General features: G+C 44.7%; 1 protein-coding gene across 1 annotated transcript in view; it reads right to left on the bottom strand.

The window, feature by feature from the left end:
- LOC130115254 (oocyte zinc finger protein XlCOF6-like) overlaps nt 1-24,396 on the bottom strand; it is an 88,412-nt gene that overhangs the window by 5,413 nt on the left and 58,603 nt on the right. The window contains exon 3 of the mRNA XM_056282869.1: nt 5,805-6,224. Coding sequence (XP_056138844.1) covers nt 5,805-6,224 — 420 coding nt within the window. The remainder of the gene's footprint in view (nt 1-5,804; nt 6,225-24,396) is intronic.

Genomic DNA, 24,396 nt, shown 5'->3' with positions numbered 1-24,396 from the left:
AGACAAATAGGGAGGGTTGTGTCAGGAACGGCATCCGGCCTAGATCTTTGCCAAATCAAATATGTGGCTTGGTTGAGGCCCGGGTTACCAACGACCCCCACTGGTACTGTTGGCCACCAGGGTGCCTGTGGAAACTATGCTACTGTTGGGCGAAGGAGAAGGTGAGGGGGAAGGCATGAACAGAGGCAGCGAGAGAGGAAAAAGCGAAGAGTGTGGAGGTGAGAGTCGGAGCGGAGTGAGGAAGTACAGCAAAGAAAGAGGTTGGTAAAGAAGTGGGATACTCAGAGAGATGAAGAAAGTAGAGAAGTACAAGGAGATGTGGCGTAAAGTGAAGAGAGAGGTAATGAAGAAAAGGGGGTATGGTGAGTTGTATGAGAGGTTAGACACTAAGAAAGAAGAAAAGGACTTGTACTAGACTTGTGGCTAGATAGAGGGACCGAACTGGGAGGGATGTGCAGCAGGTTAAGGCGATGAAGCATAGAGACTTAAATGTGCTGACAAACGTGCAGTGTGTTGAGAAGGTGGAAGGTGGAAGGAGTACTTTGAGCGACTGTTGAATGAAGAAAATGAGAGAGGTTGGATGATGTGGGGATAGTGAATCAGGAAGTATGTTGAATTAGCAAAGAGGATGTGAGGGCAGCTATGACGAGGATGAAGAGTGGAAAGGTGATTGGTCCAGATGATATACCTATGGAGGCATGGAGGTGTTTAGGAGAGATGGCAGTAGAGTTTTTAACTAGATTGTTTAACACAATCTTGGAACGTGAGAAGATGCCCGAGGACTGGAGAAGAAGCAGACTGGTATCGATTTTCAAGAATAAAGGTAATATGCAGAACTGTAGCAACTACAGACATAAAGTTGATCAGCCACAACATGAAAATATGGGAAAGAGTAGTGGAAGCTAGATTAAGAGGAGAGGTGATGATTAGCAAGCAGCAGTATGGTTTCATGCCATGAAAGAGCACCACAGATGCATTGTTTGCTTTATGAATGTTGATTGAGAAGTATAGAGAAAGCCAGGAGTTACATTGTGTCTTTGTGGATTTAGAGAAAGCATATAACAGCACGCCAAGAGACAAGGTGTGGTATATAAGGGAGTCGGGAGTGGCAGGGAGGTATGTAAGAGTGGTGCAGGGTATGTACAGTGCATCCGGAAAGTATTCACACCCCTTCACTTTCCCCACATTTTGTTGTTACAGCCTTATTCCAAAATGGATTAAATTCCTTTTTTTTCTCATCTCAATCTTCATACAATACCCCATAATGACAAAGTGAAAAAGGTTTTGTAGAAATTTTTGCAAATTTATTAAAAATAAAAAACTGAAATATTGCATGTACATAAGTATTCACACCCTTTGCTATGACACTCAAAATTGAGCTCAGGTTCATCCCGTTTCCACTGATCATCCTTGCGATGTTTCTACATCTTGATTGGAGTCCACCCATAGTAAATTCAATTAATCGGGCATGATTTGGAAAGGCATACACCTGTCTATATAAGGTCCCACTGTTGACAGTGCATGTCAGAGCAGAAACCAAGCCATGAGGTCAAAGGAATTGTCTGTGGACCTCCGAGACAGGATTGTATCGAGGCACAGATCTGGGGAAAGGTACAAAAAAAAATTTCTACAGCTTTGAAGGTCCCAAAGAGCACAGTGGTCTCCATCATTTGTAAATGGAAGAAGTTTGAATCCACCAGGACTCTTCCTAGAGCTGGCCGCCCAGCCAAACTGAGCAATCGGGGGAGAAGGGCCTTGGTCAGGGAGGTGACCAAGAACCCGATGGTCACTCTGACAGAGCTCCAGCGTTCCTCTGTGGAGATGCGAGAACCTTCCAGAAGGACAACCATCTTTGCAGCACTCCACCAATCAGGCCTTTATGGTAGAGTGGCCAGACGGAAGCCTCTGCTCAGTAAAAAGCATATGACAGCCCGCTTGGAGTTTGCCAGAAAGCAGCTAAAGGACTCTCAGACCATGAGAAACAAGATTCTCTGGTCTGATGAAACCAAGATTGAACTCTTTGGCCTGAATGCCAAACGTCACATCTGGAGGAAACCAGGCACCTCTCATCACCTTGCTAATACCATCCCTACAGTGAACCATGGTGGTGGCAGCATCATGCTGTGGGGATGTTTTTCAGCAGCAGGAACAGGGAGACTAGTCAGGATCGAGGGAAAGATGAATGGAGCAAAGTACAGAGAGATCCTTGATGAAAACCTGCTCCAGAGCCCTCAGGACCTCAGAATGGGGCGAAGGTTTACCTTTCCACACAACAACGACCCTAAGCACACAGCCAAGACAATGAAGGAGTGGCTTCGGGACATTCTGTGAATGTCCTTGAGTGGCCCAGCCAGAGCCCAGACTTGAACCCCATTGAACATCTCTGGAAAGACCTGAAAATAGCTGTGCAGCGACGCTCCCCATCTAACCTTACAGAGCTCGAGAGGATCTGCAGAGAAGAATGGGAGAAATACCCCAAATATAGGTGTGCTAAGCTTGTAGCTTCATACCCAAGAAGATTTGAGGCTGTAATCGCTGCCAAGCGTGCCTCAACCCAGTACTGAGTTAAGGGTGTGAATACTTATGTACATGCAATATTTCAGTTTTTTATTTTTACTAAATTTGCAAAAATTTCTACAAAACCTTTTTCGCTTTGTCATTATGGGGTATTGCATGTAGCTTGATGAGAAAAAAAAGGAATTTAATCTATTTTGGAATAAGGCTGTAATATAACAAAATGTGGGGAAAGTGAAGGGGTGTGAATACTTTCCGGATGCACTGTAGGAGGGCAGTGTAACAGTGGCGAGGTGTGCAGTAGGAATGACAGATGGGTTCAAAGTGGAAGTGGGATTACACCACGGATTGGCTCTGAGCCCCTTCTTGTTTGCCATGGTGATGGACAGGTTGACGGATGAGATCAGACAAGAGTCTCTGTGGACTATGATGTTCGCAATTGACATTGTGATCTGTAGTGAGAGTAGGGAGCAGGTTGAGGAGAGCCTGGAGAGGTGGAGGTATGCAATGAGGAGAAGAGGAGTGAAATTTAGTTGGAGCAAGACGGAATTCATATGCATGAAGTAGAGAGAGGACTGTGGAACGGCGAGGATGCAAGACTAAAGGTGATGAAGGTGGATGAGTTTAAATACTTGGGGTCAACTGACAAAAAGACAGCAGGCAGAACTGGAGAAGGCTGATTTGAAGATGCTAAGATTTTCATTGGGGGTGACAAAGATGAACAGGATTAAGAATGAGTATGTTAGAGGACAGTTTAGGTTGGCTGGTTTAGAGAGAATACAATACAAAACAAACAGCTTATTAATCCCACTAGGGGCAATTTGTTTGGAGAAGCTTGTGAACACAAAACACAGTAACATGCAAACAAACAAATAACACAAACAATAAATAATAACACTCAAGGGAGATAAATGTGGAATAAAATCTATAAAGTCTATGAAATTACACAATAAGAAACACAATGTGATAAACTCGATAAAGACAACAAAACAATCTGATAAAAACACTATGGCATTTAATAATCGCGTTGCAACAGGTATGAATGATTTAGAAAAACGGTTAGTTTTACAAGCAGGTAAAACATAATGACGCCCTGGTGGCAACAGAGAAAATTCACTTGCTAGAACATGTCCAGAAGCCAAAACCATCAAAAAGACATGCATTTTAGGGTGAGTACTCCTGTCTGTGCCCTTGACTGAGGCATGGCAAGACGAACTGGAGTTGGTCCCCGAATGCTGCATGGTGGCTGCCCACTGCTCCTGGCTACAGAGCTAGGGCGGGTCACAAAAGGAAGAGCGTAGTTTTCCTACGGGGATTAATAAAGTGTCTCAAAATCAAAAGGAAAAGAAAAGAAAGAAAGAAAGACTTGCTTCTTTCTGTGGGGTTTGTTGGTTGCAAAATTCAATTAAATTCAATTCAAAACTTTATTGCTGACTCAGGGTCCATAACAGACAAAGACAAATAGGTAAAAGACAAACCCCGGACAACACAAAGAGTAAACACAATAAAATAACATAAATGGAACAAATCAGTTTCTTGTTAGAATTCAGCTATACCAGTGGTCCCACTGCAGGGATTGGTAGGATGTGGCACTGAATCTTAAATTTGTTAAACTGTTGATGATTATATTATCAGTCATTGAGACAGCAAATAAATTTATACATGAGCTTTCTTAGAAGAGCCTGAAAGGTACTGACTCCTGCAGCCACAAACATTTCACTTGCACTACACCATCTAGGTCTTTTTAGTAGTATTCTCATAGCATCATTGTAAGCTACTTGAAGCCTCTCTACACCCATCTACAGGCCAGTGGCCACTCTTTCAAGGGTGAGGATGTGCATATCCTTGATAGGGAGGAACGATGGTTTGAACGGGGAGTCACAGAGGCCATCTATGTGAAGAGGGAACGACCATCCCTGATCCGGGGGGGGGGTAAGAGTACATCTGTCACCATCTTACAATAGTGTCATTGCAAACATTCCCCAATCCTCTGTGAATAGTACACATGGCCATTGTAACTAGTTAATGGTCACGGCAATTTGCATATGAAGCTGATCGTTGTTTTGGGTCGTTATGACACTGTATTGTTTATAAGGGTGGGATACCTGCAGTCAGTTGAGACTGAAGAGGTCACTTAGATGAGTGATGAACGTATCTGTCAATAAACGTGTCCATATGAACTGATTCAACTTTCTTCGATTTTCTTACCTGGATTATAGAACATGCATAAAGACATATAAAAAAGATACACCAATAAAAATGAGAAATCTGTTCAAAAACGAAAGCTAGCTAAAAAAAAAATCCAGCTTTTTTACACTAAAGATGAACAAACAAACCAGACGCACACCTACTTTCTGCCCTGTTTAAGTAGAAACTCTAGGATAAGACAACATAAGATAAGATGTCTTTATTTATCCACAAGGGAAATTCGTTTTGTTCAGGTCAGTGTACAGCAACACACACACACAACTTAGATAAACAAACATAAAAGATCAGGTATCAGCTAGAAGTTGGGTTTAAAAACAACGCAAGGATAAGAACAAGACAGTCCTGGGCGGGGTGGGTGTGGTTCAAGGTGAAGGTGGAGGTTTAGAGCAATAGGTCCAGGTATTCTGGGGCAAGAGAAAGGTGGCTGGGGGTGGGGGCAAAGTATCTGTGCTTATTTAGTCGTGGTATGGCAGACGGGATGAAGTCATCTCTCCCTCTATCGTTCTTGAAGTTGGGAACATGATATCTCCTGCCACAGGGTAGGCTCTTCAAGCAGGTGTTGAGATTGTGTGTTTTGTCCCTGGCAATCTTTCCTGCTTTACTCACTGCCCACTGCTTGTACAGCAGTTGGGAGAACTGAGCACCACTGTTCGCAGAGCTTAGACCTCAGCATTGTCACCCTCCACAGCTTGCTCTGGTTGGCCTCAGACAGCCCTCCATACCAGGCCAGGAAAGAGAAAGTAAGGAGACTCCCAATATGGCAGATGTAAAAGCTGCAGAGGATGGGAGAGGCTACACCCAGACACCTTAGTCTCCGTAGCAGGTAAGTTATCTGCTGGCAGCTCAAGACAATACTTATTGTGTCGTCACTGAAGGTCACCCTGCTGTTGATGGAGGTCCCCAGTTGAATATATATACTGAGTATATAAACTGAGATACAGATGCACATGAAACAATACATCTTAATTTTTCTTTTCATGGGAACCATGCCTACTAGTGTGATCATATTCATATTCTGAAAAAATTTGTACAGAATCATGAATGCTTAAAAGTCCCTAACCCCCTTCCCATCACATCTGTATGTATTCTGATGTGTCTCTGCATGTTTCCTCTTTCAGAAAACCCTTTACCACACACGGAGCAACTGAAGGGTTTATCTCCTGTATGTATTATCGTGTGTCTCTGCATACTTCCTCTTTCAGAAAACCCTTTACCACAGACTGAGCAACTGAAGGGTTTCTCTCCTGAATGTATTATCATGTGCCTCTGCATACTTCCTCCTTGAGAAAACACTTTACTACAGACTGGGCAACTGAAGGGTTTCTCTCCTGTATGTATTCTCATGTGTGACTGCACATGTCCTCTTTGAGAAAACCCTTTACCACAGACTGGGCAACTGAAAGGTTTCTCTCCCGTATGTATTCTCATGTGTGACTGCACATGTCCTCTTTGAGAAAACCCTTTACCACAGACTGGGCAACTGAAAGGTTTATCTTCTGTATGTATTATCATATGTGACTGCATATGTCCTCTTTGATAAAACCCTTTACCACAGACTGAGCAACTGAAAGGTATCTCTCCTGAATGCATTATCATATGTTTCTTCATATTTCCTCTTTCAGAAAACTCTTTACCACAGAATGAGCAACTGAAAGGCTTCTTTCTTGTGTGTACTGTCATGTGTGTTTGCATAACGTGTTTATCAAAAAACCCTTTACCACAGACTGAGCATCTGAAGGGTTGATTCTCAGCAGATTGCCGATTACTGATTTCATTGTTCTCTGTTGTGTCCAAACATGAGTGAGGTTCTCTAGTCTTGTTCCGACCATCATCATTGTCTTCAGTCTCACTTTCACAACAGTCTGAAGAAAGATATCCATCACTAGTTGGTTGTAAATCACAATCTTGATTGAGGTTACCGGCTGGTTCTATTGGTCCAAAGTCCTCTCCATCACTTTCTGGTTTCATCTGCTCAGTTAAGGTGCTGGCTGGAAGCTCTGCCTCTCTTTTCTCTTCAGTTTGGCTTTGATGAAGGTGAGAGGATTGAGCTTTCTCCGCATCATTTTCTCTCCTCACAGGGACAGGAGGAAATGACAGCTCAGTAATGTAAGCCTTCTCCTCCAGTCCTTCAAGTTTCTCCTCCTCCTGACTGCTCCAGAGTTCCTCCTCTTCCTCTTTAATGTGTGGGGGCTCTGGCTCCCCCTGGTCCAGGATGGGGCTCCACTCCTGCTTCACAGAGGGAACCTTATCTTCAGAAACAAAGAAATGCTGGAGGTCTAGAGGGGAGAGACATATAAACATTAAGGGAAACTATGACTGGACACCTTTAAATAAAATCATGGGCAATGCAATATTAAGTGATATCCAAAGGAATTGAATCAAGTGCAACTGGACTTCGTATATATTCGTGAAGACGTTTCGCCTCTCATCCAAGAGGTTTCATCAGTTCGTGCCTTTCTGACTAGACCAAGCTAGTCTGACTGGCTGGTGATGAAACTCAGATATTTATCCTCTTTGGAGTCGTTATCAGAGCTATTGATGTGCATGGCTCTTTGTGATCCGATGTTAAGCAGCAATGGTCGTTGAGGCAGACATGTCGTTGAGGGTGTTAGTTTCAACTTCGTTAGTGCTTCATTCAGTGGTCATGAGTCGTTGGAGCCGTTAGTGACCGACTGTTGTTCTTGGAGGCTAAGCTTCTTGATTCTCCTGGGTAGAGATGAAAGGACGGCATTGTAAGTGGGAGATAGGTGGTCTCGCAGACCTCCTCCTCTGTTGAGGGATGGTTTTTCCAGTTCCGCATAGATGGCTTCCTTCACCCATCTTTCAAACTGTCTATCTTCCCTGTCCAAAATTTGTACGTTGCTGTCCTCGAAGGAGTGTGTCTTCTCCTTTAGGTGTAGATAAACTGCTGAGTCTTGTCCTGAGGAGTTTGGCCTTCTGTGTTGGGCCATCCATTTGTGTAGTGGTTGTTTGGTTTATCCTATGTAAAGGTCAGTGCAATCCTCATTGCATTGTACAGCATACACCAGATTGCTTTTTTGGGTGTGTGGTACACCGTCTTTGGGATGAACCAGTCTTTGTTGGAGTGTGTTGCTGGGTTTGAAGTATACCAGGATGCGGTGTTTGTTAAAAATTCTCCTGAGTTTCTCGCAGACCCCAGAAACATATGGGATGACTATGTTATTCCTTCTGTTCCTTTTCTCCTCATCGCTCACCCGGTTGGTCTTTTTGGAACGTGTTGCAGGTTTCTCAAAGGTCCAACTGGGGTAGCCGCAGGTTTTTAAAGCTCCCCTCAAGTGTTTGTGTTCTTCTCGTTGGGTCCTGAGTGCTGCTGGGCACATTGTCGGCTCTGTGTTGCAGAGTTCTGATGACGCCCAGTTTGTGTTCCAGAGGGTGGTGTGAGTCGAAAAGTAGATATTGGTTTGTGTGTGTAGGTTTCCAGTAAACCCCAATGTGGAGGCTCCTGTCTTCCCCGATGTGGACGTCACAGTCCAAGAAGGGCAAACTGTTGTTCTTTACGTCTTCCCTTGTGAACTTAATGTTCTTGTCCACTGAGTTGATGTGTTTGGTAAATGCTTGCACCTCTTGTGTTTGGATTTTGACCCGTGTCGTCCACATATTTGAACCAGTGGCTCGGAGGTGTTCCTCTGAAGGAGTTCAGGGCCCTGTGTTCTACCTCTTCCATACATAAGTTGGCCACAATGGGAGATACTGGTGAGCCCATTGCACAGCCGTGTTTCTGTCTGTAAAACTTGCCCCTGAATTGCAAATATGTAGTGTTCAGGCAAAGGTCCAGTAGTTGGCAAATCTGGTCTGGGCTGAGGTTGGTCCTATCGTGGAGGGTGTCGTCCCGTAGCAAATGTTGCCTCACAGTTTCCAAAGCCTCCATGGTTGGGATGCAGGTGAATAACGAGGTCACGTCGTAGGATACCATGGTTTCCTTCGGTTCCAGTTTTACGCCTTGGACCTTGTTCACAAAGTCAATGGAGTTTTGGATATGGTGAGGTGTTTCGTCCACTAAAGGGGTCAAGATGTTGGCTATATGTTTGGCAATGTTGTACATGACCGAGTTTAGAGAGCCATGGACACCAATAGCTCTGATAACGACTCCAAAGAGGATAAATATCTAAGTTTCATCACCAGCCAGTCAGACTAGCTTGGTCTAGTCAGAAAGGCATGAACTGATGAAGCCTCTTGGATGAGAGGCGAAACGTCTTCATGGATATATACCAAGTCCAGTTGCACTTGATTCAATTCCTTTGGATAACCATGACCTGGACGAATGAGAACATTCACAGACAATATTAAATGATATCCTTTAGAGCAGTCACTTTAACAACCCCCCCCCTTTTCTCCCTAATTGTACTCGGCCAATTACCCCACTCTTCCCGGTCCCGCAGGTCAACTGCCAATGGCTTATTTGAGCATTTAAGCAAAGGCAAGACTGTGTCGGGCCTCACACTTGCCTCTGCTGTTATTGGAGAGCTTGAACGCCTAAACATTTCACTGCAGAAGAAAACTCACACTGTCTCTGGTATGCAGGCTGCAGTCGAGTGTGTGCAGTCATCTCTTAGGGGGAAGAGAAATGACGAAAGCTACCTTGCAGTGTTTGAGAAAGCAAAAACATTGATTGACTCCATTGAATTCACTGAGACACACTCAAGACGATTTGCCAGCAAAGCAGTGGATCACTGTAGGGCAGAATTTTTTAAAGTGTTGGATGGTGTGGCAGTTGAGTTTGGCGACCGTTTTGACCAGGACAGTCTAAATGTCCTGCAAAAGTTGGAAAGGGCGCTTTTCACGGGGAAGTTGGATGAGTCTCTAGATCAGTACCCTGAACTGAACATAGATTTTCTTTAAATGCAGTTGCCTCTCTTCTGCAACAAATACCCCTTTAGCAGCAGTGGAGAGACAGCAGAGGTCCTCAGGAAGCTTCCAGTGGAGGTGCGGGGGTTGTTTGACCAAGTTGAGGTGCTGATCAGAATTTTGTTTGTGGTGCCAGTGTCGTCATGTGAGGCTGAGAGGAGTTTCAGTGCACTCCGCAGGTTGAAGACTTGGCTATGGGCTAGCATGGGCCAAGAGAGACTGAACAGCGTAGTTGTCTGTAATGTACACAAAGACAGGCTGGACAGTCTCAAGCGGGAAAATATCTGCCAGCAATTTGTTGGACCCATTGAAACCCGGTTGTTTTGTTCATTAGTTCAGTAGTGTGTATAGCAGTGGTTCTCAGCCACTGGAACCACTGCATATTTTGAAGCAAGGCAGACAAGGTTTTGAGCGGTCCTAAGGGACCATCACCTCCTCTATGTTATATGTAAAGTTACTGGAAACCTTATGGTACTGAATATGATCAGGACACTTTTTTATTTCACGGACCCCTTGCAATTACACCAGGGACCCCTGTTTGAGAACAGTGGTGTATAGTATGATTTTGGTTCTTTTGTAGTTTTCGGTTTTTTTACTACATGACAGTACACTTAGTAATTATTTATTTTATGTTATTTTATTTTATTTAAAATTGCATACTTTGTGTGACATACTTGTCCATAGCTGTTTTTGAAGAGTTGAGAAAGAGTGAACAATAAATTAAGTATTTTTGAAGGATATTTTGGTTTATTTGTTTGCGTTATTTATTTCGCTTTTAGAACTGTACTTATTTTGTAACTTTTTTTTTCTTATAAAGCTATTGTAGTAGACTCAGGTCAATGGCACATATTTAATGACTACATAAATGTATCAGAAAAAGTAAAATAAAAAGTTCAATTCAATACTGAGACCAAATTTGTGACGTTTCTCAATGGACATTCTTTTAGATGAGATCACACCACGCTTGTTGTATTTACGAAAACTGCACCCATACAGTGTATAGTATCATTGCCACCTACTGGCCTTTCTTGGTATTGCTGGTATTGCTGGTTGTAAATACAAATACTGGCAGACATATTGGACTTATAAGGAACACTGCTATAACTATTAGTAATAGTAGTAGTAGCATAATGATTTAAACATTTGAACAAGTTGTGAAAACCCTTTACTTAACTACTACTACTTTCGGCTGCTCCCGTTAGGGGTCGCCACAGCGGATCATCCGTTTCCATTTCTTCCTGTCTTCCACTCTTCCTCTGTCACACCAGCCACCTGCATGTCTTCCCTCACCACATCCATAAACCTCCTCTTCTCCTCTTCCCTGGCAGCTCCATATTGAGCATCCTTCTCCCAATATACTCAGCATCTCTCCTCCACACATGTCCAAACCATCTCAATCTTGCCTCTTAGCATCTTCAACTCTGCCACCTCCAGCTCCGCCTCCTGTCTTTTCGTCAGTGCCACTGTCTCCAAACCATATAACATAGCTGGTCTCACAACCATCTTGTAAACTTTCCCTTTAACTCTTGCTTATACCCTTCTGTCGCAAATCACTCCTGACACACTTCTCCGCCCACTCCAACCTGCCTGCACTCTCTTTTTCACCTCTCTACTGCACTCCCCGTTACTTTGGACAGTTGACCCCAAGTATTTAAACTCAAATGCCTTTGTCACCTTCACTCCTTGCATCCTGACCATTCCACAGTCCTCTCTCTCATTCATGCATAGGTATTCCGTCTTGCTCCTACTGACTTTCATTCCTCTTCTCTCCAGTGCATACCTCCACCTCTCCAGGCTGACAACCATTTACTTAACTACCTATCAATTATCCAGTAGTAGTAATTATGATTCCTTAATATACATTTAACATATTACAACGTAGGCTATGAGTTACATCACTACTTTTGGTGTCCCCCTCAGGAATTGCGCTTGAGAAAATTTAATGTAATTGTCCCCTCGAAAGTTGATAGCAGATTTTCGCCCCTGAACACGGGGATTCAATATGGCGATCCCCGTGTGGTAGGCAACAGAACGGACCGCTACACTACCCAGATGTGACAAAATCCTTTTTGATAATGGAAGAGAAATGTAGGCGAGTTTGAATTTATATTCGAATATCAAGGCTAAATACCAGGGCTACCGCCGGGCCAGTAGTGAGTTGTCAAATATGTTTTTCCATTTCTAATATAATTGTATGGAGAAGTGGGCATTAGAGCACAAGCAGAGACAGGGTATGTCTCCTGGTCGCTGCACTAGCACCTCCTCTGGTCGGTCAGGGCGCCTGTTTGGGGGGAGGGGGAGTGGGAACTGTGAGGAATAGCGTGATCCTCCCACATGCTGCGTCCCCCTGGTGAAACTCCTCACTGTCAGATGAAAAGAAGTGGCTGGGAACTCCACATGTATCAGAGGAGGCATGTGGTAGTCTGCAGCCCTCCCTGGATCGGCAGAGGGGGTGGAGCAGAGATCGGGACGGCTCGGAAAATAGGGTAATTGGCCAAGTACAATTGGGGAGACATTTTTTTTTTAAAAAGGTCTAATCAGCAAAATTAGCTGTTTTTAGAACCAGGTTTTCTAATAATTATGAATGTTTATTTTCACTCAGACTTTTGTGGATGCTTAGGGTGCGCGCACCAAAAACTACGTCAGCACGTCTCTCGGGGACGCACATAGCAACCGTCTACGTGCTTCTCTAACGAGTATATTTTAGACAAGTCGTCAGGCGGAATTGACAGTCAGAAGAAAAAGCAAGGTGGAGCCAAGGGAGAGGATAAAAGAGAAAGACCCTTATCACGGATGCAGCTAAATGTCAGAAAATAAGCGGCAAAAATAATGGGCGGCGTCGCTCAGGAGGTAGCGCGGATCATCTAGTAATCGGAAGGCCGCAGGTTCGATCCTCGACTCCTGCGGAGAGCTTTTCAAACTGTCCTTGAGCAAGACACTGAACCCCTAACTGCTTGTGATGAGCAGGCTGGTGCCTTGCATGGCAGCCTCCACCACCAGTATGCGAATGTGAGGCATCCACTGTAATGTGCTTTGAGTGGTCAGTAGACTGTAAAAGCACTATATAAATGCAGTCTATTAACCATTTATCATTTAAGCAAAACGTTCGCCAGTAAGGGACCTGTCAGTCAAAAACACGCGCGCGCGTGCGCGCACTCACACAAAACTGGAACTATCCTCCCAGATGAACATAATGGCCAACATTATGTTGATCTGGGTACCAGACTACCCGTACAAAAACAAATAGGGTTAGCCTACAAAAATAAGGTCTGGTGTCTTGATGCATGCTCAATAATCCAGGTAATAATCTTCAAGGAAGGTTGAACCAGTTTATCTGATTCAACAGGTTCAGCGGTCCGGTGGTTATGCTCGCGGTGGCCTGGGACGCAGTCAAATTCCCGGCCTGAATTATTGTTTCGGTCCGCCCCGCTAACAAAGATCAATTTAGAAAACATTGTGCTAACTAAATGATTCTGGTGAAATGACCTAAAAGAATAGTTTGGCCAGTTCATTCGTACAAACCTGATTTGTATATCCGTACTTCAGGCTTATAAATGGCGTCCAGTAGTTTCCTCTGACGAGAATTTTCCTCCTTTAGACGTAAGATTTCAGCCTCATAATCTGCGATTCTTCTTTCAAACTTCAAACATATTTCCGTGATGGGCTGATCCATCATTGATCTCAGCGGTTAAACAAATACATCTTCAGACGACGACAATTTCCATCTCCTGAAGTCCCGATGTTGTTCAAGTTGTTGTTTTTGTTTTTCTTCTTCTTCGTCTTCCGCTTCTTCTTCTGCTGCTGCTGCCGCTTCTTCTTTAGGTTTATTGGCGGCTGGCAAATAACGATTTGGCGCATTACCGCCACCAACGGGAATGGAGTGTGCTCAGAACGTGTACTTAAAAAAAAACTCACGTCTTCTCAATTAAACTAGTTATTTTACAGAGGGAGGGACTAAAAGCCTCAGCAGTGTCTGCACACCGCCTTTAGAAACTCCTACAGCACCCTGCAATGTCCTGGCTGCATCTACATCTCTGTCTATTCTCTCAGATTTTCTTTCTACTCCAGCAGTACAGTTAATTGTCATTGCCAAAAAGGCCATCTGGTCCTTACAAAAGCAAAACTCAGCATGTTTTTTGGCTGACTTGTCCGCCTTAGCATCTTGTCTCACATCATGCTCATTGTTTCTCTCCATTCTTTTAGCAGCTTCAGCATACAACAATCCTTCTTTTTTTGCGCTCTTATTCACTTTCTCTTCCTTAATTGCCTTTGTACACTGTGCTATAATAATTTCCCTTGCAGTGCAGGCACTTTTCTTGCACTTTCTCCACTTCACAATTTTCCCAAATTGCAGTTGTCCTTCCCACATCTCCCACACCTTCTGACTCTCATTACATACTGCAGCAACATGTCCATTTTCTTGACAACAAAAACATCTGACAGGGGCTCTCTCACATGGCCTAACCCTGTAACTCACACAATCAAGTTACACTGTTTCAAGCTATTGCCCTCAAAGATCAATCACACAGAATTACTGCCCTCCTTCCTTTCTTGGAATCTAGTTATTTACTTCTATCTCCAAAGACACCTGCAACGTTCCAAAATGACTTAGCTTCTGCTGACAGTGGCACACCATTTATCACTCCCTTCTTATCTGCTCTTAATCCAAGTGACAAGCAAGTTACACAGAGACTTCTAAATATCTTGATCTTAGGGGCTCCATCTCTCTGATGCTTTGCAATACAATCAATGATAACATCCCACTTCTAGTTATCCTGGTCGATCATACATCTCTGTTTTATCCCAACAAGCTTTCCATCCCAAAATAAATGGGGAGGGTTGCATCAGGAACGGCATCCGGCCAAAAACCTATGCCAAATCAAATATGTGAATCAAAAATCAGATTTCCATACCAGATCAGTCAAGGCCCACGTTAACAACAACCACCACTGGTACTGTTGGACAGCAGGGTGCCGGTGGAAACTATGCTACTGTTGGGCGAAGGGGAAGGAGAGGGGGAAGGCATGAACAAGCAACAAGAGACGAGAAAGGGTATGAGTGTGGAGGTGAGAGTCAGAGTGGAATGAGGAAGTACAGCAAAGTATACAAAGAAAGAGGTTGGCAAAGAAGTTGGATAGTCACACAGATGAAGAAAGTACAGAAGTACAAGGAGATGCGATACAAAGTGAAGAGAGAGGCAGTGAAGGCAAAGGAAAAGGCTTATGGTGTATGAGAGGTTAGACACTAAGGAAGGAGAAAAGGACTTTTATTAGACAGAGTACTAGACTTGTATTAGACTTGTGGCTAGACAGAGGGACCGAGCTGGGAAGTATGCGCAGCAGGTTAGGGCGATGAAGGATAGAGATTGAAATGTGCTGACAAGCGAGGAGTGTGCTGAGAAGGTAGAAGGAGTCCAGATGACGTATCTATGGATGCATGGAAGTGTTTAGGAGAGATGGTAGTGGAGTTTTTAACTAGACTGTTTAACACAATCTTGGAAAGTGAGAAGATGCCGAGGAATGGAGAAGAAGCATACTGGTATCGATTTTCAAGAATAAAAGTAATATGCAGAACTGTAGCCACTACAAAGGTATAAAGTTGATCAGCCACAACATGAACATTTGGGAAAGAGTAGTGGAAGCTAGGTTAAGAGAAGCGATGATGATTAGCGAGAAGGCCGTACAGTTTCATGCCATGAAAGAGCACTACAGATGCGATGTTTGCTTTAAGAGTGTTGATGGAGAAGTATAGAGAAGGCCAGAAGGAGTTACACTGTGTCTTTGTGGATTTAGAGAAAGCATATAACAGCGTGCCAAGAGAAGAGGTGTGGTATATAACAGAGTCGGGAGTGGCAGGGAAGTATGTAAGAGTGGTGCAGGATATGTATGAGGGAAGTGTGATAATGGTGAGGTGTGCAGTAGCAATGACAGATGGGTTCAAAGTGGAGGTGGGATTACATCAAGGATTGGCTCTGAGCCCCTTCTTGTTTGCCATGGTGATAGACAGGTTGAAGGATGAGATCAGGTAGGAGTTTTCATGGACTATGATGTTCGCAGATGACTGTGATCTGTAGCGAGAGTAGGGAGTAGGCTGAAGAGAGCCTGGAGAGGTGGAGGTATGAAACAAGGAGAACAGGAATGAAATTTAGTTGGAGCAAGACGAAATTCATATGCATGAACAAGAGGGAGGACAGTGGAATGGTGCGGATACATGAGTAAAGGTGACAAAGGTGGATGAGTTTAAATACTCGGGGTTGACTGTTCAAAGTAACAGGGAGTGTGGAAGAGAGGTAAAGAAGTGAGTTCAGGCAGGGTGGAGTGGGTGGGGAAGTGTGCCAGGAGGGATTTGTGACAAAAGGGCACCAGCAAGAGATAAAGGGAAGGTTTTCAAGATGGTAGTGCGACCAGTTACACTGAATGGTTTGGAGGTTATTGCACTGACAAAAAGACAGGAGGCAGAACTGGAGAAGGCAGAATTGAAGATGCTAAGATTTTTGTTGTGGGTGACAAAGATTAACAGGATTAAGAATGAGTATGTTAGAGGGACAGTTTAGGTTGGTTGGTTTGGACATAATATAATACAATACAAACACCTTTTCTAATCCCACTACGGGCAATTTGTTTAGAGAAGCTTGTGAACACAAAACACAGTGACACGCAAACAAACAAATAACACAAACAAGAAATAATAACACCCGAGGGAGATAAATTTGGAATAAAATCTATAAAATCTATGAAATTACACAATAAGAAACAATGAGATAAACTTGATAAAGACAATAAAACAATCTGATAAAAAAAACACTGGAACATTTAATAATCGTGTTGCAACAGGTATGAATGATTTAGAAAAACAGTTAGTTTTAAAAGCTGGTACAACATAATGACGCCCTGGTGGCAACAGAGAAAATTCACTTGCTAGAACATGGCCAGAAGAAGCCAAAACCATCAAAAAAACATGCATGTTAGGGTGAGTACTCCTGTCTGTGCCCTTGACCGAGGCATGGCAAGACAAACTGGAGTTGGTCCCGGATGCTACACGGTGGCTGCCCATTGCTCCCAGCTACACAGCTAGGATGGGTTAAAAATGTAGAGCATAATTTCCTTATGGGGATCAATAAAGTGTCTCAAAATAAAAAAGAAAAAGAAAAACTAGCCTCTTTCTGTGGGATTTGTTGGTTACAAAATAATTCAGATCTCTTTGTTTCACTGCGGTGATCTTTTTACCAGATTTTAACAATGCTGTTCAGGATGTTTTCTGTCTTTTACTGTGAGGCTGTGAAACCAGCAGATAAAAGAAAAACTTAGAAGACTCTCAATAAAAGATTGATAAAAGCTACAGAGGGTGACGGGACTACCAGAAAAGGAATTTAGTTTATGGAGTGCCACGCGGGGCAGCTATGAAGAGGATGGAGTGGAGAGGCAGTTGGTCCAGATAATATAGCAAGACAGGTGAGATTGAGATGGTCTGGATGTGTGTAGAGAATAGATGCTGGGTATTTTGGGAGAAGGATACTGAAGAAGGTGGCATGGTGGCGCAGTGGTTAGCATGTTTGCCTCACAGCAAGAAGGTCCTCCACAGTAAAAATTTACTGTGTGGGTTCGAGCCCCGGGGTAGTCCGTCCTTGGTGGGTCATCCCGGGTCGTCCTCTGTGTGGAGTTTGCATGTTCTCCCCGTGTCTGCGTGGGTTTCCTCCGGGACCTCCGGTTTCCTCCCACAGTCCAAAGACATGTAAATCAGGTGAATCGGTAATACTAATTTGTCCCTAGGTATGAATGTGTGTGTGTGTGTGTGTGTGTGTGTGTGTGTGTGTGTGTGTGTGTGTGTGTGTGTGTGTGTGTGTGTGTGTGTGTGTGTGTGTGTGTGTGTGTATATGTGTGTCCACACGCACGTGTCAACCCTGTGATGGCCTGGCGGCCTATCCAGGGTGTCTCCCCACCTGCCGCCCAATGACTGCTGGAATAGGCTCCAGCATCCCCGTGAACCTGAGAGCAGGGTAAGTGGTTCATATAATGGATGGATGGATACTGAGGAATGAGCTACCAGGCAAGAGGAAAAGAGGAAGGACAAAGAGGAGGTTAAAGGATATGGACATGCATGTGGTTGGTGTGACAGCGGAAGATGCAGAGGACAAAAAGAGATTGAAACGGATGATCCTCTGTGGCGACCTCTAACGGGAGCAGTCAGAAGCAGTAGAAGTAGATGATGAGCTGTTTCCCTGACACACACAGTTTAATTTCAATTTTTGTTCTTTCAAGGTTTCTTCCCGAATTATGAACATCCTGAAAAATCTCAACACATTTTCTTTACAGCCTCAGCACATTCATCATTCAGAGCTGGCATCCATGTGTTGACAACTTTTCCAGACATTTTATGGATTCTGGACCATATCTATATGACTGGGCTATCAAGATATAGTGTCCCACAAAATGTCCTGCAACATTTCTTCTTTTTTTTCCCCATCCTTAACAGTATTTCTTGCTAATGCTCTGTATCGTTTGTATTCATATACATTTGCCCGAGTAGGTTTCTTACGTCAGAACAACAAAAATTTTGCTTCCTGAACACTTTTGGGTGTATTTTATAGATTTTGGGCTGCTGATCACGAAAATCACCCTAAGTTTTCCTATCACATACAATTTTGTATATAACCAATTTTTGTGACGTCCCGTCATATTTTAAGTCTACTACCCTGTTGCCCACAAAGCAAGCTGTTTTGGTCAGTCAAAGCATACCTGGGCATGCACACAGTGTAGGTGCTATGCAAATGTTGTCTTAGGCATGCCTGGGCATGCTTAGTCAGTTAGATGCTGGCAGACAGGCTATAAAAGCTGCTCACATTTACAGATGCTGTTTGGACACATGTTGATGCACATGTTCTTCAGGCAATAGCATAGTGAGTATACTTAACAATAGGATTTAATTGTCTTAAGAAAGATTTAATACAACAGAAATGTCTTGTCAATGTTGCAACAGCTGCGATACATTGTTACGTCTGTGGTGAGTATACCCTTAACGCTCAAAGACGTACCATGACTGCACTTATGAGCTTTACTTTGGATGTGAAATTGGTGACCAAGAGAAACCCTGGGCTCCTCACATTTGTTGTGCAACATGTGAAGTCAACCTGAGAGCTTGGCTCAGAGGTATTCGGAAGGCAATGCCATTTGCAGCCCCAACGATGTGGCGAGAACAGAAGGATCATGTGACAGACTGTTTCTTCTTTCTGACCAATGTGTCTGGCTTCTCTACTAAAAATAAGAAATCTGGGGCACCCCGGTGGCTCACCTGGTACAGCGCGTGCCACCTATAAGGCTGAGTCCTTACTGCAGCGGCTTGGGTTCGATTCCAGCCCAGGCCCATTGCTGCATGTCATCTCTGTTCTCTTCTCTCTCTCAACTACTACTTTCGGCTGCTCCCGTTAGGGGTCGCCACAGCGGATCATCCGTTTCCATTTCGTCCCGTTTTCTGCATCTTCCTCTGTCACACCAGCCACCTGCATGTCTTCCCTCACCACATCCACAAACCTCCTCTTTGGCCTTCCTCTTTTCCTCTTCCCTGGCAGCGCCACATTCAGCATCCTTCTCCCAATATACCCAGCATCTCTCCTCCACACATGTCCAACCCATCTCAATCTTGCCTCTCTTGCTTTGTCTCCAAACATTCCAACTTGAGCGGTACCTCTAATATACTCGTTCCTAATCCTGTCCTTCTTCGTCACTCCCAATGAAAATCTTAGCATCTTGAACTCTGCCACCACCAGCTCCACCTTCTATCTTTTGGAGACAGTGCCACTGTCTCCAAACTATATAACATAGCTGGTCTCACAACCATCTTGTAAACCTTCCCTTTAACTCTTGCTGATACCCGTCTGTCGCAAATCACTCCTGACACTCTTCTCCACCCACTCCACCCTGCCTGCACTCTCTTCTTCACCTCTCTTCTGCACTCCCCATTACTTTGGACAGTTGAGTATCAAGTACTTAAACTCATATTCCTTCATCACCTCTACTCCTTGCATCCTCACCATTCCACTGTCTTCCCTCTCATTCACGCATAGGTATTCCATCTTTCTCCTACTGACTATCATTCCGCTTCTCTCCAGTGCATACCTCCACCTCTCCGGGCTCTCCTCAACTTGCACCCTACTCTCGCTACAGATCACAATGTCATCCACAAACATCGTAGTCCACAGAGACTCCTGCCTGATCTTGACCCTCAACCTGTCCATAACCACTGCAAACAAGAACAGGCTCAGAATCGATCCTTGATGTAATCCCACCTCCACCGTGAACCCATCTGTCATTCCAACTGCACACCATTGTCACACCTCCCTCATACATATGCTGCACCACTCCTATATACTTCTCTGCAACTCCAGACTTCCTCATAACAATACCACCCCTCCTCTCTCGGCACCCTGTCATATGCTTTCTCTAAATCTACAAGCACAATGTAACTCCTTCTGGCCTTCTCTATACTACTCAATCAACATTCTCAAAGCAAACATCGCATCCGTGGTTCTCTTTCATGGCATGAAACCATATTGCTGCTTGCTAACCATCACCTCCCCTCTTAACCTAGCTTCTATTACTCGTTCCCATATCTTCATGCTGTGACTGATAAACTTTATACCTCTGTAGTTGCTACAGTTCTGCACATCGCGCTTGTTCTTGAAAATTGGTACCAGTATGTTTCTTCTCCACTCCTCAGGCATCCTCTCACTTTTTAAGATTGTGTTAAACAATCTAGTTAAAAACCCCACTGCCATCTCTCCTAAACATCTCCATGCCTCCTCAGATATGTCATCAGGACCAACTGCCTTTCCACTCTTCATCCTCTTCATAGCTGCCCTCACTTCCTCCTTGCTAATCCACTGCACTTCCTGATTCACTATCCCCACATCACCCAACCTTCTCTCTCTCATTTTCTTCATTCATCAGCCCCTCAAAGTACTCCTTCCACCTTCTCAGCACACCCTCCTCGCTTGTCAGCACATTTCCATCTCTGTTTAGCCAATCGGTACAAGTCCTTTTCTCCTTCCTTAGTGTCTAACCTCTCATACAACTTACCATACACCTTTTCCTTTGCTTTTGCTACCTCTCTCTTCGCTTTACACTGCATCTACTTATATTCCTGTCTACTTTCTTCATCTCTCTTACTAACCCACTTCTTCTTTGCCAACCTCTTCCTCTGTATAATTTGCTGTACTTCCTCATTCCACCACCAAGTCTCCTTGTCTTCCTTCCTCTGTCCTGATGACACACCAAGCAACTTCCTAGCTGTCTCCCTCACTATTTCTGCAGTGGTTGCCCAACTCTTCACTACTACCTAGTGCCTGTCTTAACTCCTCCCTGAACTCCACACAACAGTCTTCCTTCTTCAACTTCAACCATTTGATCTTTGGCTCTGCCTTCACTCGCTTCCTCTTCTTGGTCTCCAAAGTCATACTACAGACCACCATCTGATGCTGCCTAGCTACGTTCTCCCCTGTCATCACCTTGCAGTCTCCAATCCCTTTTAAATCGCGCCTTCTACATGAGATATAGTCCACCTGTGTTCACTTTCCTCCACTCTTGTACATCATCCTGGGTTCCTCCGTCTTCTTGAAATATGTATTCACCACAGCCATTACCATCCTTTTCGCAAAATCCACCACCATCTGTCCTTCCACATTTCTCTCCTTGACACCATACCTACCCATCACCTCCTCATCATCTATGTTCCCTTCACCAACATGTCCATTGAAGTCCTCTCCAATCACCACTCTCTCCTCCTTGGGTACCCTCTCCACCACGTCATCCAACTCACTCCAGAATTATTCTTTCTCTTCCATCTCACACCCAACTTGCGGGGCATATGTGCTGATAACATTCATCAATACACCTTCGATTTCCAGCTTCATACTCATCACTCTGTCTGACACTCTCTTCACCTCCAGCACACTCTTGACATACTCTTCCTTCAGAATTACACCAACCCTATTTCTCCTCCCATTCTCACCATGGTAGAAGAGTTTGAACCCACTTCCGATACTCCTGGCCTTACTCCCCTGACATGAGGGAAAAAACACATGGCTTAAATACAACACATGGGCGAGACAAAGACAAACAGGTGGAAAACATTAGGGCGGGACCAGTAATCACACAGGAGGGAAACTTTACAGGGAGAGACATCCTAAACGAGAGACAAATATTAATACCAATATAAAACAGGAAACACTGGGAAATATGAAAAACACAAAACTTGACCTAGGATCTGGAGTGGGTCATGATGGTACCCCCCTCTCTACGGCCATCCCCTTCAGGATGCTGCCGGTGGAAATCCCTGATGAGGTCATGGTCCATAATGAACCTGGCGGGGACTCAAGACCTCTCCTCTGGACTGTAGCCCTCCCAGTCCACCAGGTACTGAAAGCCACGCCCTCGACGACGCACAGCCAGGAACTTCCTAACCATGTACACTTTGCAACCATCCACGAGCCGGAGGGATGGTGGGGGTGTGGAGGCATGGACCAAAGCGCTTTCCTCGACTGGCTTGACTTGGCTTACGTGAAACTTGGGGTGAACTCTCATGGACCTGGGTAACTTGAGCCTTACAGCAACAGGATTAACTACCTTGGGTAAGGGAAATGGGCCAATGAACCAGCGAGCCAACTTACGGGACTCAGTGCGCAGAGGAAGATCTCAGGTCAAAAGCCAGACCTTCTGGCTGCTCTGGTAGAATGGTGCTGGGGTCCGATGCCGGTCAGCAGCCTTCTTATATGCCGCCGAGCTCTTGAGCAGGATCTGGCGAACCCTGGTCCGCCAGCAGTTAGGAACCAGGACCAACGAAGAGGGGGTGCAGACCTCCTTCTCCAAGGATGGAAACACTAGAGGTTGGTACCCATAGGCACACTGGAAGGGGGACAGGCCAAAGGAGGAACAAGGTAACGTATTATGTGCATATTCAATCCAGATGTGATGCTTACTCCATGTAGAGGGGTTCTGCAAGGTCAAACACCATAGCCCGGTCTCCAACTCCTGATTTAATGTCTCTGTTTGTCCGTTAGTCTGGGGATGGTGGCCAGATGAGAGGCTGGAGCCGATGAGGTCACAGAATGCCCTCCAAAATTGAGCCACAAACTGCGGCCCCCGGTCAGACACAATGTTTCTGGAGAAACCGTGGAGACGGAAAACATGGTGCAACATAACGTCTGCCGTTTCCTTGGCGGAAGGAAGCTTAGGCAGGGGAATAAAGTGAACTAATTTGGAGAAGCAATCAACCACAGCAAGGATGGTGGTATTACCTTCTGAGAGAGGCAGTCCAGCAACAAATTCCACAGATATGTCTGCCCAGGGGTGGTGTGGCACAGGTTGAGGGCGCAGGAGACCCGTAGAGGGACGCTTGGAGGACTTGTTCCTGGAACAGATAGGACAGGCAGCCACATACTCCTCCACCTCCTTTCTCATGGCTGGGCACCAGAAGCGTTGGCAGATGACGAAGAGGGTGCGTTTAACTCCAGGATGACAGGAATGTAGGGTAGGCTTGTCTACTTTGCCCTTGATTGTAATACCATCAACAACATTTTGTAATTTCTGAACATCATCATAATTACAGTGCCCTAGAATCTCATGCCATGTCTGTATAGCAAAACATGCTTTACATTGGTCATCACATTCATTATTTACTGTGTGCAAATAGTATAGTCTGTTATGCTCATGAATGTGGAATTGTGTACCATCTCTGTCTCGTAGAATGTCCTTTCCTTCCCTGAAGATTACAGTCACTCCGTTGGCAGTAGCTGCTTTCACAGTAAAGATGTCCTGCGGGTATGAGGGGATGTACAACACCTATCTCAGCGTCGTGTTGTGGCGTCGCCCTCTGTTGTCGAACAAGCACACCTCCGCATCTCCTCTGAGCTCTGTGATTCTGTTGGTCCTTGTGCCATCAGCCAACTCCACGCAGTGTGTCTGTCCACTAAGTGTTCTGAGGTTCCAAACTACGTGGCTTGTGTGACACGGTTCTCCTCCGAGCTCGATTCACAGGTTTGTTCACAGTGTGTCTAACACCTTGCTCATCACGTATTCTAACTAAACTACCGATGGGCAAAATGTAGTCTCGGTGAACGGTTCTAAGCTTCCCTATACCACTCCCCGGCTTCACCTTATACACAGGCAAATCTGGGAGCCTTTCCACCACCACATAAGGTAAGGAGTTCCACCTACTCTGCAGTTTATGTTTTCCTTTCAACCCCAAGTTTTTCAAGAGCACCCTGTCACCCTTGGCTAACACTTTTGTGGCGTAAGACTCTCATAATTCCTTTTGTTTCGCAAGTGAACCTGTGTTGCTGATTTAGCAGCAAGTTCATGTGCACTCTGAAGATCGTTCTTCAGCTCTTCCACATAGCGGGAATGACTGACTGCTTCTCATCCATCAGTGCCAAAACACACATCAATAGGCAACCTAGCTTCTCTGCCTAACATGATGTAATAGGGTGAAAACCCCGTGGCATTATTCTTGGTGCTATTATATATGCTTGCACAAGTTGACTCACATGACGGATCCGTTGATGCTTATGAGTGTCTGTCAACGTCCCGAACATAGAGTGTAGCATTCTGTTGAAGCGCTCGGGCTGTGGGTCTCCCTGGGGATGGTAAAAAGTCGTTCGGGATTTACCAATCCCTAAAGTCCTCAGAAGTTCTTGAATCACGTGGCTGTCAAAGTCACGGCCTTGGGCCAAATGAATTCGGGCCGGCAAGCCATAGTGAACAAAAAAGCTCTCCACTAAAACTTTCACCACAGTTACCGCTCTCTGACCTTTGGTAG

Source organism: Lampris incognitus, chromosome 7 (genome assembly GCF_029633865.1).
Source record: "Lampris incognitus isolate fLamInc1 chromosome 7, fLamInc1.hap2, whole genome shotgun sequence".
NCBI classification, from domain to species: Eukaryota; Metazoa; Chordata; class Actinopteri; order Lampriformes; family Lampridae; genus Lampris; species Lampris incognitus.
The sequence above is the reverse complement of the archived record's forward strand: the minus strand, read 5'-3'. Positions and strand labels throughout refer to the sequence as shown.